The 16,147-nt window shown below is 34.0% G+C and overlaps 2 protein-coding genes and 1 long non-coding RNA gene across 4 annotated transcripts; 2 read left to right on the top strand and 1 right to left on the bottom strand.

Annotated features, from left to right (window-relative positions):
• The first annotated feature begins 402 nt into the window (after window positions 1-402).
• On the top strand, window positions 403-6,242 carry LOC110859351 (prospero homeobox protein 2). Of its 2 annotated transcripts, none has more exons than XM_022108299.2 (5): window positions 403-564; window positions 717-798; window positions 3,284-3,446; window positions 4,077-4,338; window positions 5,905-6,242. In XM_022108299.2, exons 2-5 carry the CDS (start codon window positions 780-782, stop codon window positions 6,070-6,072), a joined length of 612 nt encoding a protein of 203 aa, XP_021963991.1. In that variant the 5' UTR covers window positions 403-564; window positions 717-779; the 3' UTR covers window positions 6,073-6,242. The 2 variants fall into 2 exon arrangements, with proteins under 2 accessions (XP_021963991.1, XP_021963992.1); XM_022108300.2 differs by having other exon boundaries at window positions 693-798.
• Window positions 6,243-10,942: 4,700 nt separating this feature from the next.
• Window positions 10,943-13,485, top strand: LOC118438746. The gene is made up of 9 exons (XM_035859453.1): window positions 10,943-11,374; window positions 11,503-11,694; window positions 11,774-11,853; window positions 11,928-12,064; window positions 12,122-12,215; window positions 12,296-12,619; window positions 12,688-12,832; window positions 12,905-13,035; window positions 13,109-13,485. Exons 1-9 carry the CDS (start codon window positions 11,173-11,175, stop codon window positions 13,454-13,456), a joined length of 1,653 nt encoding a protein of 550 aa, XP_035715346.1. The 5' UTR covers window positions 10,943-11,172; the 3' UTR covers window positions 13,457-13,485.
• LOC118438747 lies at window positions 11,689-13,033 on the bottom strand. Its single transcript, XR_004837045.1, has 3 exons — window positions 12,721-13,033; window positions 12,130-12,223; window positions 11,689-12,055 (listed from the first exon to the last, which is right to left on the bottom strand). It is a non-coding gene; the product is annotated as an uncharacterized LOC118438747 (long non-coding RNA).
• Window positions 13,486-16,147: the final 2,662 nt, after the last annotated feature.

The following is a 16,147-nucleotide window of genomic DNA, read 5'->3' as shown; positions in this document are numbered from 1 at the left end:
GACACTTGAGCGCTGACCACTAGGTATATGTAGCAATGGAATTAAAATATGTGTATATTAATATATCTGACTTTAGTCATTTGGGGACAATCCGCTGGAAATGAGGCATACATAGAACCACACTCCAAAGTAAATAACTAAAATTTACTCAACTTTGACTAAAAAATGTGACAAGACCAACATTAGGGTAAAATCGTGCCAAAGTTGAAATTTTACTCAAAATTGGACATATTTTATCCAAATGTTTATTTCGTCACTTTTTTACTCAACTTTCTTTACACTCTGTATGCGTACCGCGTTAGTAAATTCAACCCCATTCTATTTGAACCATACACACGAAGTTATTCCCTTTTTCAACTGTAGAGTTCAAGGCTAGAAAAATAAGTTGTTTTCGTCTACAAACTTTTGAAGAACCTTTTTCCATTGTTAACGCCGTCCTTGCAACAAAAATACATATTTACTCTTCTAGCTGCAGCTACACTCAAAAGTTCAGTGTTCAGCCAACTCTGCTCCGTTCCTTCTCCTTATAAAATCCGGGTCATAATAATTCGTCGCAACTTTGAAGTAATAATTTTCAAATAAAAATAATAAATTTCGTGCATATCTATAATAACAATTTATACCGGCATTATCTATTTATAATGAAATGATTTTGGCAAAAGTTGTCACGAATGAATAATTTTGTTTATAAGACTTACAGAACAATTATTTTTAAGGCCAAGAAGGAATAATTCCAAGGAGGGGAATCTCTATAATCTGTGTGGTAACGGAAACAAGTAATGGCACAAAAATCTCCTGGTAAGTTATTACTTAATTAGTAATTTAACTACATACTCGTCCAACAAATAATTAGCGATGGTTTAAACATGGATGGCTTTTATGTCAATTTTATTTCCTAATTTTGGAGAGATTCTTCACCTAAATAACTCAATTAGGTAGAACATTACGTTATAATTATTCACATGCATTCAATTAGTATGTACATATGAAGAGTGAAATGAATAATGCGCTTCATATGTGTAAAAATATTATCGTGCGAATCTTCAACCATGTCCATACGCCTCATAAATACATGGAGGGCAGAAGGACGTTCATTAAGTTAAATTTGTAATATGCATGGGGTAAAATGAGAAAATAACCGGATTTAAAAATTACAAATGGATACGTACTTAAGTTAACACGAAGATTTTGGGATGAATACTTTAATTAATTAGAATCCAGACAAATGTGGAGAAAAATATCATCACAAATCTACTTTAATAATTCACTCCTGTGATCCTTCCCTCTGTGACTGAATGCAAGTTGCCCCAAAAACCCAACTGCTCAGTGAGATCTGAACTCCTCACACGTGCCCTCTATCTCACCATCAATGTACGTCAGAAAAGAGATGGCGCAGTTAGCTTCATCGTGACATCTCTTCTCACGTATCAGCAGTTATCAGGCGATGACAACAGAACATTTGAAATTAAAAACCCCACCCCCCAGGGGGAGGAAATATTGGCGCCGATGATAAGAAACCATTGCATGTAACATATCTTTTTTCTCGGCATGACCAGGGGATGACGACAGAACATTTAAAATATAAAAAAACCACCCCCCAGGGGGAGGAGATATTGGCGCCGATGATAAGATAAACAATGGAATGTAAATTTGTTCTCAGCAAGATGGGCGGATGACGACAGAATATTGGAAATTTAAATATCTCAACCTATAGTGGGAGTGCCTTCCGTCCCTTTATATGCCTTAAAAATCGCAGAGTACCCCAAATATCTCAGACTTCACATAAAACCAACTCATACATACTACATGTTATTCTAAGAATCGTTAAATGGTTCACTACAATTTCAAATGTAATACCTCATCTCTAATTTTTGGACAGTTAACACTAGATAACATGGGGAATAATTTACAAAAAGGATTATCTATTTCTATCCATTAGACTTCGAAAGAAAATCTTTTTTCAACAAGTTTGCATATTTTAAGAATCATTAAATAGTTCACTACGGTTTCAAATATAATACTTCATCGTCAATTTTTATGCAATTTACACTACATAATATGGGAATTAATTTGCGAAAAGAATTATTTCCTTCTATCAATTAGATTTCACATGAAACCAACTATACATATTACAAGTTATTCTAAGAATCACTAAATAGTTCACCATAATTTCAAATGCAATGTCTCCGTTCCAATTTTTTCGACAATTTACACTAGATAACATTGGGAATAAATTGCAAAAAGAATCATCTGATTCTATCCATTAGACTTCACATACAACACATTTACATGAACAATTGTATAAATCATATCCATATGCAAAATATTTTATATAGTCATGTCTAACGGACCAATTTTCATTCGAAATTTATGACATGAAGATTAAATCACAGAGTTTATTATGCAACATTGCTCTAAGTGGAGACCTTTATCAAAATTGGTAATTATGCAAAATTTGCATGTTACAGATTGAGAAGAGATGATTTATATAAATATGTATATTGAGTTTGTGAAGAGTCTAATGGATAGATGTCTCATCTCTAATTTTTTGAACAATTTACACTTGACAAAATGAGGAATAATTTACAAAAACAATTATTCATTTCTATCCATTAGACTTTGAAAGAGAATCATTTTTTCTTCAACAACTTTATATATTCTACGGATCACTAAATAGTTCAATATAATTTCAAATGCAATGTCTCCTCTCCAATTTTTTGGGCATTCCACACTAAGCAACCTAGGGAATAATTTGCAAAAAGAATTATCTATTTCTATCCATTAGACTTTACATATAACACATTCATACGAACTATATTGTAAATCACATCCGTATTCTAAATCTTTTATATAATCATATCTAACGGACCAATTCTCCATATAAATTTATGACCTAAAGATGAAATCTCAGACTACAATGTGCACGATCGCTCTACGCTGAGACCTTTATCAAAATTAGTAATTATGTCAAATTCGCACATACACATACTGCGGTACATGCATATTTATTTTGCATACGTGCGTGCGAGTAAACGAGGGAAATGGTAGACCTGCTGTTGGATGTGGTAGTGGTGAGTGAGTGAATGAGTGGATACCGAAATGCATAAAATTATTTCATTTTCCACCATAGTTATTCGTAAACTACCCGCATATTTTTTTAATGCAACGCACAATAAGTAGGTTCTTACTCGGCCCGTCCTTGCGACGGGCTTTTGAACTAGTAAATCTAATAATTAAATATTTAATTACTCAAATAAATTAAATTTGGTATGATTTTATGTAGTACAAGGTGCAACCGTCCTTACTGTGGAGCATTTACGAAAATCAAAGCTGATCTTTTTGTGGCTACGGTACCCAGTCAGGAGAGAGCTGGAAACATTTTTTCCGGAAATTCATTTTAACTCAAAGTCGATTGAGCAAATGCGGAAATGGTTTTCAAATTTTAGGTAAAACCTATTTTTACAAATTCGTTTGCATAAATGACTTACAGATACACTCTTAGAAATCCAGCATTAATATAATGCCGGGCGGTATTAATATATAAATAAGTCTACGAAACGGTAATGCTGAATAATACCGGTTGGTACTAGCTCGGTATTGATATATAAGCATTTTTCCTGCTGGTAAAATCACTCCAAATAATCTGGTAACACCTTGTTACCATGCGGTGACTACATGGGTCGACATGGGCCTGGATCTACCGGCATGGTAATAATTTGATACAGAAGGGTAGTAACTTGTTACCGTCTGGTAGAAATAAATTTATTACGCTGGTAATAACTGTGACCTTACTAAAAGCGAGCAACAAATTATTTCCATGGTGGCAGAAGTATATGTAATCACCGCCTAGTAACACGCTGTTACTAGATTATTTAGTGATGTTATTACCAAATTTAATACCGCCGGATCCATTCCCGGGTTACTTTCCCCGATTTTTTTTGCAGTGTACACTTATGGTTTCCAAAGATTAGCTTGCGTTCCCCACCATCATCTCCTACCGTAGTTTTTGACACCTCTTAACTTTTGTAGGTTGAAATATCTAGAAATTTACAGAAACGATTTTCCTTTAATTTCAGGGAATTCTTTTACATCCAAGCTGAGAAGATTGCTCGTCAGATCGGTTGTACTGTCCCTCTGATATCCGTAGACGAAATTTTGATCCACACCGATTCAAGCGTTATGAGTGTAGATTTTCGAAAATTTTTTGATCCACTCACCATCCTGGAAGAATTTCCGGCATGGTTCATTGCATCATTTCAATGTTGTGTGCGAGCCTTCTACGAGGTCATCACGTCTGACAGGGATGGACAGGACGGTTGGAAAAAACCTATATACAAGGTAGCTTTCAATAGCGTCATACTTTATCGCAATTTAGACAAATATGGCAATAGTTTCCTCATTTCTAAGTTCAACAAGACATTAGTGCTGTACTCTAAAAAAATCTAATCACTGTATATTACCCGATCAGTTATAACTCTAAATTATTAATAATTAATTATTCTAAGTACTAAAATTAACGATATATACCTAGGGACCGGCAAGATTATGGAACAGTGTTTGACCTTAATTTTGAGACCGAAGCACTTGCTGGTGATTTTTTTATATACCCAACGTATTCCCCATCAAATTCTGATTAGGAATACACTTTACATTTCTACAAAGCGATAGTTTTAACGCCAATTGCAGTCGTTTCCATGAAACACTTTCCCTCAGAAACTTTGCAAAACCCATAAAAAATTGTTACTCGTACTGAAGATGGTACTCTAAAGTTTAAAATCAGAAATAAACTTCAAGAATATACTAACAGGTGCAACTAGTACATATTTACACGAAATAAATGCAATTTCAACACTGTTTAAAGAACTTGCTGAATTCAGGGCGATACATTTTACGAAGTCGGAGCTCGACTATTTCTCAAAAAGTAACTGGTTTGAGGTCTCGTCTACGTCCAATTTAAAATTTATGTTTTCAATGGTAGTTGAAATGGTTAGATTAGGATATGTTAGGTTAAGATTTGCAATTCCATTTTTCGAAATTAGAATCAGTGGGTGTGCCCAAACACCACGGTTTGAACATACTGTCACAAACAAGTTCGAACACTTTTTACTTTTTTGCACGCAAATTTCTTCATCTCACTTTCGGACTTTAAATTACAGATTGGTCTGAACCGGTTGCATTTTTTAGTAAAAAAAATATTGTCTTGCTCAATTTATAAAAAAAAATTGATGTTTTTTCGAGCAAGATCACGATACGGCTTCCAAGATGTGGACTTCCGTATTTGTTTGCATCGCGGATTTAGGGCATGGATCTTGCTATTTTTAAATGTCTTCCTACTCATAGTTTATTGAATAATTCTTTCCAATGTATGCCCAGATATTTTACACTTCATTTCCAAATGATTCTGAGGTGGGGTTCTTTCATTTTTCGCACCAGCATCCATTTGCTGAAACGGCGTCGGTTTTCTCACTTTTTGGGGGCTTGCGTTCGGCCGTTGTGGTGTACCCAAATTTCTAGCCTGATTCCTTTTTCCAACGAAATTCTTCAGTTTTGACACCGGGCTTTCGGAAATAATGATTCCTTCCCTCTTGAGTTGATTTACAATTTTTTTCCGCATGATTCCAACTTGGCAAAGTGTTTTTCCACTATGGTGCAATTTGAGGTCAATTTTCGGACCCATCTTCAAATTTTAAAATCCCAAAAATTTTCACTGCCACTCATTAGAGGTTGGAAACTTAAAGCTTTTTAAATTTCATGGATTTTAAATACGGACAATTAGATATGAGCTATCAAACACTGCTCCATAATCTTGCCGTTACCTGTATTACATCAATGGATAACAAATTATGACCACGGCAATGACATCACATCAGGATTAGTATTAATTGATCTATATATGTATCTTAGATGGTGGCGAACCGTGACGATCACAATGTTCCAGACTGGATAGTGAATTCCAGTTGTGTAGGGAGAAATCTGACGGAAATTGTGTCATTGGAGACAAACATGTCGGTGTTGTCGGTCTCTCCTGCTGACGACTCTAACTTCAGCACTACTTATTGCAGCGTCATGTAAAAAAAAATATTACTCAACTGAAAATGTCAGTGCATATTAACAAACACTAGTGCGAGCAGTAGGATAAGTTACTACATATTTATGTGTCTACTTATTTTCCTACGTCGACAATGTTCCCATGATCTTGTGTAAAGTTGTGTAAAGCAAAATAAATATTTGGTCGAATGTTCCCAAAATGAGTATAACTTTTTGTTTTAATTCATGGTCCATTTTACAAATTATAAAATTGGTTTACCAGTTACCTTTCTAGAAACAATTCTTCACGAAATCTAAATGGTAGCAATTATCATCGTATTAGATTATTTTTACAAATTTTACGTGATTATGGCCTTGATGATGATAATAATGAAGGCAGAAATGAGAATAGAAACGAGAACAAATTACAGAGATCGTATTCCAAAATCAATAGCTTATTATTTTCAACAGATAATTAAAAAGATTACAAACTACTTTACATATAATTTAACAGTTTATGAAAGTTAACTTTCTATACGAATCCTATTTTAAAGTTGAGTTATAAATCATTTTTTGAAATATTCAGCTCTGACCATCACTAACAAATTCATATCATAAAAAATTCGATTAAAAAATCTGATCGGCGAGATCGTAATGTGGATAAACATCAGCAACAGCACACGTAGTTTCGGAAGTTTTTCCTTGTTCCAATCAATTTCAATTTCAATCTTTATTAAACGTGACTGCGATGTATAATATGTAAACACATTGATCTCAACACCAGGTCACAAGAAAAGAGTAAAAGATGTTACAATAAATAGATTGATTAAATAATTGCTAGTGGTAAAAATAGTCATAAGTCAAGTTGACTAATAATAAATATAATCATTTGTTCTTTCTTTAATAATTAATTGTCGTAATCCTGAGGAGAATTTGCTAAAACTCTCACTTTTCTTCAATTCTAAGGGTAGAGAGTTCCATAATTTTATTCCTGTATAGTTAAAAGAATTTTGGGCAAATTTAGTTCGCATGCGGGGAAGTACAAAGTCAAATTTGGATCTTGTTGCGTGATTTGATACTACCTTCTGAAAATTGAAACAATTGGTCAAGGACGTATATAAAATACAATGCTTAAAGATATATTCTAGTGTATAAATTTTATACCGTTCATTACTTGTAATCCAATTCAATTTTTCAAACGCGTCATATAACAAAATCTTGTTAGTTTTCAGTATAACTAATTTGGCTAGTCTAAACATAATTCTATCTAATCGTGCATATTGAGTATTTGTCAATGATCCCCAAACTGTAAAACAATAATCTAATTTGCTAATTACAAGTGATGTAGAGAAAATTTTTAACCATACATTGCTAAAAGAGTGTTTGTGTCTATTTATCAGATACATACGGGAAGTCATTTCCTTACATATTTTGTTAAAATGCTCATTAAAACTTAACGTACAGTCTAGCAGAATACCAAGATATTTAAATAATTTGACCTGTTCTAATGGTACGTTGTTTGCAGATATTTTAAGTTTACAATTCTCATTTTTAGGTGATCTAGCATAAAACATCATAGATTTGGTCTTTAAGCTATTAATGTACATGCCATTTTCTTGACACCATTTCATAAGATTGTTGAGGTCTTCTTGAAGCTTCTTTTCGATTTCGGGAAGGGATTTGGACGACAAAAAGATGATGACGTCATCCGCATAAATATATGAGAAACAATGGTGCAGATGTGCTGGGATGTCGTCAATGTAGGCGTTCCAAAGTAGACCCGAGAGGCTGCTTCCTTGTGGAGTGCCACGGTGGAGGGGTCGTATGTCAGATTTCGTCATTCCTTTTCGTACTTGGATGGTTCTCTCATGGAAATAGGACCCAAACCATTTGAGGAGCGATCCTTCAATTCGCATGGCTTTAAGTTTTTGAAGTAGTCTGACATGTACCATGTTGTCAAAGGCACCAGAAAAATCCACCATTAAGGTCCCGGTGATTTCGCCTTTATCTGCATTCGCTCGAATTTCATCAGTTAGTAAGAGGACAGCGCTTTGGGTTGACCTCTCCCGTCTGTATGCATGTTGTTGAGGGCACAACTGGTTTGTTTTGGTTAGGTAGTCAGCCATCCTTTCATACACAAGTGATTCAAGCAGTTTCGAGAAAGTAGAGAGAACACTAACTGGTCGATAACTTTTAGGACTTGACATTGGTCCTGATCCTTTGTAGACTGGGATAACGATGGCTCGTTTTTGTTCTTGTGGGAAGATTCCAACTCTTAACATTTCATTAAAAAGATATGTGAGGATGGGAGTGATGGAGGATTTGCATAATTTATAAAATTTCGGTGGAATTCCATCTGCACCAGTGGGCTTATTGATATTGAGCTTATCAATTGCCTGTTCAATTTCCTCTGTGGTGAATTGTATCTCACATAAAGGGTCGGTGGTATTGGGGGAATGGTTTATGTAGGGAGGTAGATTGATTTGAGGTTGGATAAAACTTTCGCAGAGTGCATTTAATTTTGATTTTTCATCTGCTATTACTTCTCTCCCAATTATGAGAGATGGGATTTCGTAATTTCTTTTAATACGTCCAGATTCTTCATTGAATATTTTCCAGCATTCTTTGGATTGTATTTCACTTTTATCTACCGCTAATTTTATTGCATGTGCTTTAAGTTTGTGTTTAAGATGCGTTAATTTATTTCTCATGGTTTTAACTTCTGCCCAATCTGCATCAGAATTAGATTTTATAGCTCGTTTCTTTATTGTTATATTATTATGATTTAGTTTTTCATATTCACCATTTATCCATTTTTTACGTTTGTGCTTGACAGAGAATGTTTTGAGAGGGGCATGAATATCTAGAGCACTAGTAACAAATTTGGTGAAGATTTCATACTTATTTTCAATGAATGCACACTGGTCAAAAATCCACCACGGCGATTCCTTAATTCTTTTATCTAGTTGAGCAGCGTCAGTATTTTTAAAAATCGTTGTCGTTTCAGAGTTAGTACTTTTAATTGCTCCAGGAGAACAAGACGTTGCAATTGAGATAAGAATAACATCTTAGTATCATCTGTTTCGTATAATTTTAGTACGTCATCCCCCGTCTTCTTCCTCTTCGCAGCACTTGACGAGAGCTTGTTTTCTTCCGGCACGAATCGTGCCGCACGATTAATTCGAAAGGTACAACCATTGAACCCAGACGTCCGGAGTAGCCATGGATGCGCATGGTAGTCATACCTTTTTTTTGCAATTACTGCGCAAAATTTGTAACGTTCATAAATTTGTGTTACGAGGTTCGTAAAGCTCTCTTAAGTACTTGATGTGTTTATATTATAAATTAGTTTTGAATTAAACGGTTCACCTGCTAAATATATAGGTGTGACACAACATAACCCACGAAATGAATACTCCAAACTTATATAGCGGCATCGCGAGCGCCGAATGCGCGAGCGGCTTGGGGCGCCATGAAAAGTTTGCCTGGGGCCCACTTATGCCTAGAACAGGGTCTGACAACATCTGCCGACCATGCATGCTTAGGTAAATATTTCCTGTCATCTTGTGTGAAAGGTACCAAAATGATTGCAATAATGGCACCACGATATGTATTAGAATACAGTATTACTATTAGAGTTATGAATTTGTACATACATATGTGTGCATGTATATACTCCACTGCGGTTTCCATGGGGTAATGATTTGTCACTGCTTCTTTCCCATTGACTGATTCAATACTCAATAAATACGTATGAAACATTTCATTACCTTTCCTTCAGTACTTAGCGGTAATGATATTTAATAGCAATCGGTTAGAGTCGACTCAGAAATGATTTTTCACCAAATTGCTCAGATTGTATGTATGTCGTGAAAATAAAAAAATTCCATTCTTTACAAAATATGTATAGTATGGTGTCAAACATATGCATAACCGCTTTTCATGAACAAAGTGAACCTAAACGATTACGTTCTTATGTACAGGGTGGTTAAAAAGTCACTCTACACAGGAAAATATTTCGATGCGAATTTTTTTAAATTTTCGTTAATTACCAAAATTTTGGCTCTGTAATTCGTTTTAGCATTTTAAGAAATTCGTCATCAGTGTTTCATCAGTTTTATAATAATTATAATCATCTCAATCCCAAATCTTGTAACTAACGGAAATTTAGGGATTATTCACATTGAAAATTTTTCACTATAGTGTAATATTTTAACCACCCTGTACATATGGATTGTCCCTTTTTTTAGGACCTTGTTCATATGTACCTATGCCACCCTGAACCTTAAAAATGCAATAAAGCATTAACAAAAAGTAAAAAAAATGCAGTAATACATTGCCAAATTTCATCCAATTTACTTTTCTGGGGAACCCTGTTGAACAAGTGCAATGTAAATTTAACCCCAGATACACACATACATATTTTGTGGATATAATCCCCTTCCGGAATAATTTGGATTGTTGTAGATTTAGAGAAATCTTTTATACAAGCATTTTCCTTAAAAACACATTTTATTTATTTATATATCTATCAAATCAAGAAGTGAAGTTTAATTTGATTTGTAATGCATGTCGGTGATTAAGAATGAATAAACAAACATAATGGAATAATGACATCCTAACTATTCCTAACATATGTGATCTGTGGCGACGAGTGGACACGGATAATTGAGCAATCGATTTGATGTGCACACACACATTTAACTGAGTAGTTGCAGGAATTCTGTCGTGGAGATAGTTTTACTCATCAATTTTGCCAATTACGAATCGCGATGTGAATAGGTACAGCAATATGTAGAAAGTTTTGGCCCGTGGACATTTACTACAAAACATATTGTAAACATGCAGCCATATATACCTCATTTACACCTTAGGTACACTCTCCGAAGTGTGGTAATGATGTTTTAATGACCATCATTACTGTCGGGTTGGTAATTGTGAATTATACCAAAAACGGTAATTATTTGTTTACCGAATTTTATTATTAATAAAGTTTTTGGTTCACTACGGGTTGATAAATTCGCTAAGATTAAAATCGGTAAGCTAAAAATACCAAGCGGTATGTATTCATTACGAAAAAAGAAAACTGTATAGTACTGCCCCATAATGAACACTTTATTTTCCGGGTAATGTATTTGAATCTTTATGCGGTATTGCCATTCTACCGCACTGGTATTTATTTTTCACAATTCAAGTAATGAAAGAAGTTGCGCACTCTCACACGACAAACACCACGAGGAGGACAAAATGGGCGACAAAAAAGATAAATTAATTCGTGTTTCGAATTCTTTACATCAAAAGAAAGCAATAGTGAGCTCCAATAACTACGAGGAATTTCTAACAAAAGGTAAGTCAGCATGATTAATTAGATAAATATAATTCGCAAGTGAAAAAATTGATAAGATTTTGTTGATTTAATTAATTCAATGCAGATTATCTCAATTAAGTTATTAATTTAGCAACTTTATTTTACAGTTAGAATAAAGTTTGAGCTTGCTGACGACATCCAGATACTTATCGAAGACGACCAAGGTGCCGAGATTGATGCGGATGTGTTTCCAATTTTATGGGAGGAAGAAAAACCGAATATTACATTTCGAATTCAAGGCGAGGACTTTACAGTAAGCGCAATTCAGGACGCCGGTTCCAGTCCTCAAATTTATTATTGTAAGTACTACATAGATAAGTAATACCTCCAGGAATTAATATATGACCTGATAATTAATAATAATTAATAATTTTGTAGTGCCAAGTCCATTGTGTTCACCGGCGCCATCACCAGTTTCGCCATCATTAGGACTTGGTGACGTTGATGTATTTAAGCAGGTAAACAGTTCATCAGCTCAATATATTCTAACAAGTACATAGTAACTACAATTTTTGATTTTTTTCGATATTAGATATTAGAGGAATATGTCGAGAAGACGCCGCGTTTGGCGAATCTAATCTTGGAGTGCAGAGAGAAGTCCCTCGTCGATAACTCAGCGGCGGCAATAATTGTTAACGAGTTTGTGTCGAAATTGGTAGACTTAAAAGGGTAATTATTTTTAAATAAGTTCCTTGCTGTTTGTAAATAATATTTTCTGTTATGTAGTAACTCACCATGCACTCGAGACCAGATATCTTTTGCAAAGGCGATTGTTGAAATTCTGCCTTTCTGGAAATATCCGGGAACGCCAGACGGAATTGTAAATTACTATTGCAAATAAATTTTCGTAACAATAATTACTAAAAAAATTATTCTAAAAGTGTCTTGTGTAAATTGCAGGATATTCTTTATGATGAAATTAACCGGTCTGGCCTAATTCAACAACGACTCAAGTGGATTCACAGAAACATTAGGAAACCGGAAGTTGATACGAGGCGTCGGAAAAAAGAAGAAAGTCAAGGTGGCCCAAAGCCAAAAATAGCGAAAGGCGCAGAGGAGGTTTTCCCCAACTTGGAATTAACGGCGGCCCTAAATTCAAGCACTAAAAAAGGTGAAATTGTATCACTCATGAAGGAAACTTTTGAACACAGAAACCAGATAAGACGGTCAAACGATCAATCAGTGCTACGTGTGTACTCAAAATTTGCGGAATGTTCCTACTTGGTTTGAATTATTAACTTAATTTTAATAATTACGCATGTCATAAATATACAATTAATACTTCTGTTCAGGTTAATTTTGAGTTTTCGCTAATGTTTCCTGACCTTGAACAAAACTTTCTAAACACGTGGCCGGAATTTGCTGACCGATTGATTGCGCACTGCAAAACTTTAAGTAATTCGCCAGCCCTATTGAAATTCGCAAACAATAATTATGGTAAGTGTTTCCGTAAATCTAATAATCATAAATTTCGTAAATAAATTGCTAACCACTGTTTTGTTGTCACAGATAATTGGGACAAATCAATAGCAGCTCTATTTGTTCTGTTACACCTTATTCCTCCAAGCGCTCAAGGGAGAGGGAAAGGGGGACGCTGTAAAATTGACGACGCAAAGTTAAAGTTGGTTACTTTTTACCGGGTAAGCGCGGGAATAATTTAAGAGGGTCAGCTAAACGATATGGGACAGTTTTAATAAATATGTGTTTAAATAGGCTGAAACGCCCTTGAAATCAATTGTGGACACTTGGAATTTTGAGACTTCCCAACCAGCGCTCATTGTACTAGGCGAGGACCACTCCAATTTGACGTCCTTCTACATAATTTGTGATCGAATCCTCCTCCCAATCAACGCAAGAACTTCAACCGAGGCAATCGATTCCCTATTTAAGGCTCATTACGTAATTGGAACAGAATACGACAAAAATTTGACCGGAATTTGGAAGTTTATTCAAGTACACATTTTTCAACTTGAAACAACTACTCAGCTATCAAGAAAAGTGAAACAAGTGTTCCAGCAAATTTCTACTTATCTTCAAACGTCAAATTCCTCGACAAATTAAAATGTATACTTGTGGTCCATGTGGAAAAGTATTTTGTAAATTTAGAGAGATTATAGTACATTTTAGGTGCATTCATAATTACGGTGAGGCAAATTTTCCAGCTACAATATGTCCTAAACAGTCTTGTAGCACACAAATATGTACATGGAGTGGATTGTTGAGGCATTTTAAGTCCCACGAAATTGTTTTAGATTCTGAAAATTATGATAAGAATTTTGAGGAAAATTTAACTCCCTCACTTAATTTAGTAGATCCAGTCTTAGATGACGTAGGTAATGATCCCAATTTAACTGAATTTAATGAACAAGCAGATATTACTACCAATTTAGGAATTAACGTAATGAAAGATATTTTAATTTCATTCTGCTCGTCATTGTTAGCCTCAGGTGTTACCAATTCAACTGTGGACTTTGTTGTTAAAGAGTTTGAAAATTCGTTTCTTCAAATTTCAAAATTAATTTTAAGGATAAGCAACAAATTTTGCAAAGAAAATTTTGAGGACTTTAGTTGCCAGTCGCTATCTTTAATAGAAGCGTTCAGTCACGTAAATTCTATTTACAAACGACAGAAAGCGTTAGAAAAATATAGCCAAATAATTATGCCAAAAGAATATTCGTTAGGAAGTAGGCTGGAGCAAAGGGTGAGAGATAACAAACGTCAAGAAGTTATTGTATCAGATACATTTATGTATGTACCAATTCTCAAGAGTTTAGAAAAACTTGTTTCATCTCCAGATATTTATCAGTGTTTTTCAAAAGTTGTACCTTCAAATTCCAATTCAATCGAGTCATTTAAAGATACAGTTGCATTTAAAACTAATTGTCTTTTTTCAAGGAACCCGAATTCTATTCAAATTCAACTTTTCTATGATGATTTTGAAACAGTCAATCCCCTTGGCTCAAAACGAGGAATTCACAAATTGGGAGCGTTTTACTTTACTATTAAAAATCTTCCAGATTATATTAATTCCCAACTTAGCTCAATACATTTATTAGCCTTGTTTTATTCGGAGGATGCCAAAAAGTATGGTATTAATTCAATTCTGAAATTAATAATTCCAGATTTCCTGTATCTTGAGAAAGTGGGCATATCGGTAAATGGATCTGATAGAATTTTTGGTACTTTGTGTTCTCTTGCGTTTGACAACTTAGGTGGAAATAGTTTGCTAGGATTTAATGAGTCGTTTAATTCCCATTATTTTTGTCGAATATGCTGTACATCTAAAAGTGAAGCACAAGAAATATTTGAGCATAGCAAAATGATAGTCAGGGACAAAAGTAATTATGCCAATCATTTAAGTGACAAATCTTTTGGTGTTCAAACTGAATGTATTTTAAATCAACTTAATTATTTTAATTTTTTAGATAGTCCGTCTGTTGACATTATGCACGATTTACTGGAAGGTGTCGTTCCGTACGAAATCAAACTAGTTTTACAAAAATTAATATCTTTAAAGTGCTTTGATTTAGATTTAATTAATCAAAGAATTCAGGCCCATAATTTTGGCTATTTAGAATCAAAGAATCGCCCAAGTCCAATACGACTAGAAGGATCGGGAAACAAAATTGGACAAAAAGCTTCTCAAGCCTGGTGTCTGATTCGGTATTTACCAGTGATTATTGGGGATTTAGTTATTAGTAATGAGCAAAAAAAATATTGGGAAATTTTATTGCAACTTTTGGAGATTTTGAGCTATGTATTTTGTCGGAAATTTTCAGAATCTACTTTGTTATTATTAGATGCAAAAATAGTTAGCCATCATAATCTATTTCGTAAGTTGTTCCCAGATCAAAAACTTATCCCCAAGCACCATTTAATGTGTCACTATTCTTTTGTCATTAGGCAAAGTGGGCCATTAGTATCAATGTGGGCCATGCGGTATGAGGGGAAACATAATTATTTTTCTCAATTAGCAGGACAAATAAGAAATTTTCGTAATATTTGTTCATCGTTGGCTAAAAGGCATCAACAGTATAGTTCTCATTTGTTAAAAACTATTGAAATTAATGAGGGGGTTAGGGCAGATAATATAGTAGTATCTAATTTGTATGAATTTGCTGAGTCTTTTGATTTAATCGAGAAATTAAGACAGTTTGACATATTTAAAGAATGTGACGGAAATACAAAAGTTTATACAGCAAATAAGGTCTGGTATCGTAATTATAAATACAAAATTGATTATGTTGTTTGCTATGGAATGGGAAATATTTTTCCAAATTTTGGTGTAATTCAGGACCTAATATTAATTGATGAAACCAGATGCCTGTTATTTTTGAAAAAGCTAAATGTAGACTTCTTTGACAGACACTATTTTTCCTATATTGTTACACGTACAAATGATTTGTTTGAAGTTGTGGATATATCTAATTTAATTGTTCATGAATGTTTTGAGTTTCAAAAAAATTGTAATACCGATGCTTTTCATTTAGTTTTAAGGCATTACTTGTAAAAATATATGTATTTGTAATTTAGGCTATATATAACTTGATTGGTTTTTGTATTTAATTAAGTTGTGTAGTTTAATTATTGCGAATTATTACAATAAATAATCAAAATAATTACCGAAATAGTGAAACATTTATTACCATAATAATAAATATCGATAAGCAAACGATAATAATATGATTATGGTGCGGTGTTGATTATTTACCACCCAGTAATAAGCATCTTTATACATTTATCATAATATCA

Source organism: Folsomia candida, unplaced genomic scaffold, assembly GCF_002217175.1.
Source record: "Folsomia candida strain VU population unplaced genomic scaffold, ASM221717v1 Fcan01_Sc025, whole genome shotgun sequence".
NCBI lineage: Eukaryota > Metazoa > Arthropoda > Collembola > Entomobryomorpha > Isotomidae > Folsomia > Folsomia candida.
This window is presented reverse-complemented; position numbering and strand designations above follow the sequence as displayed.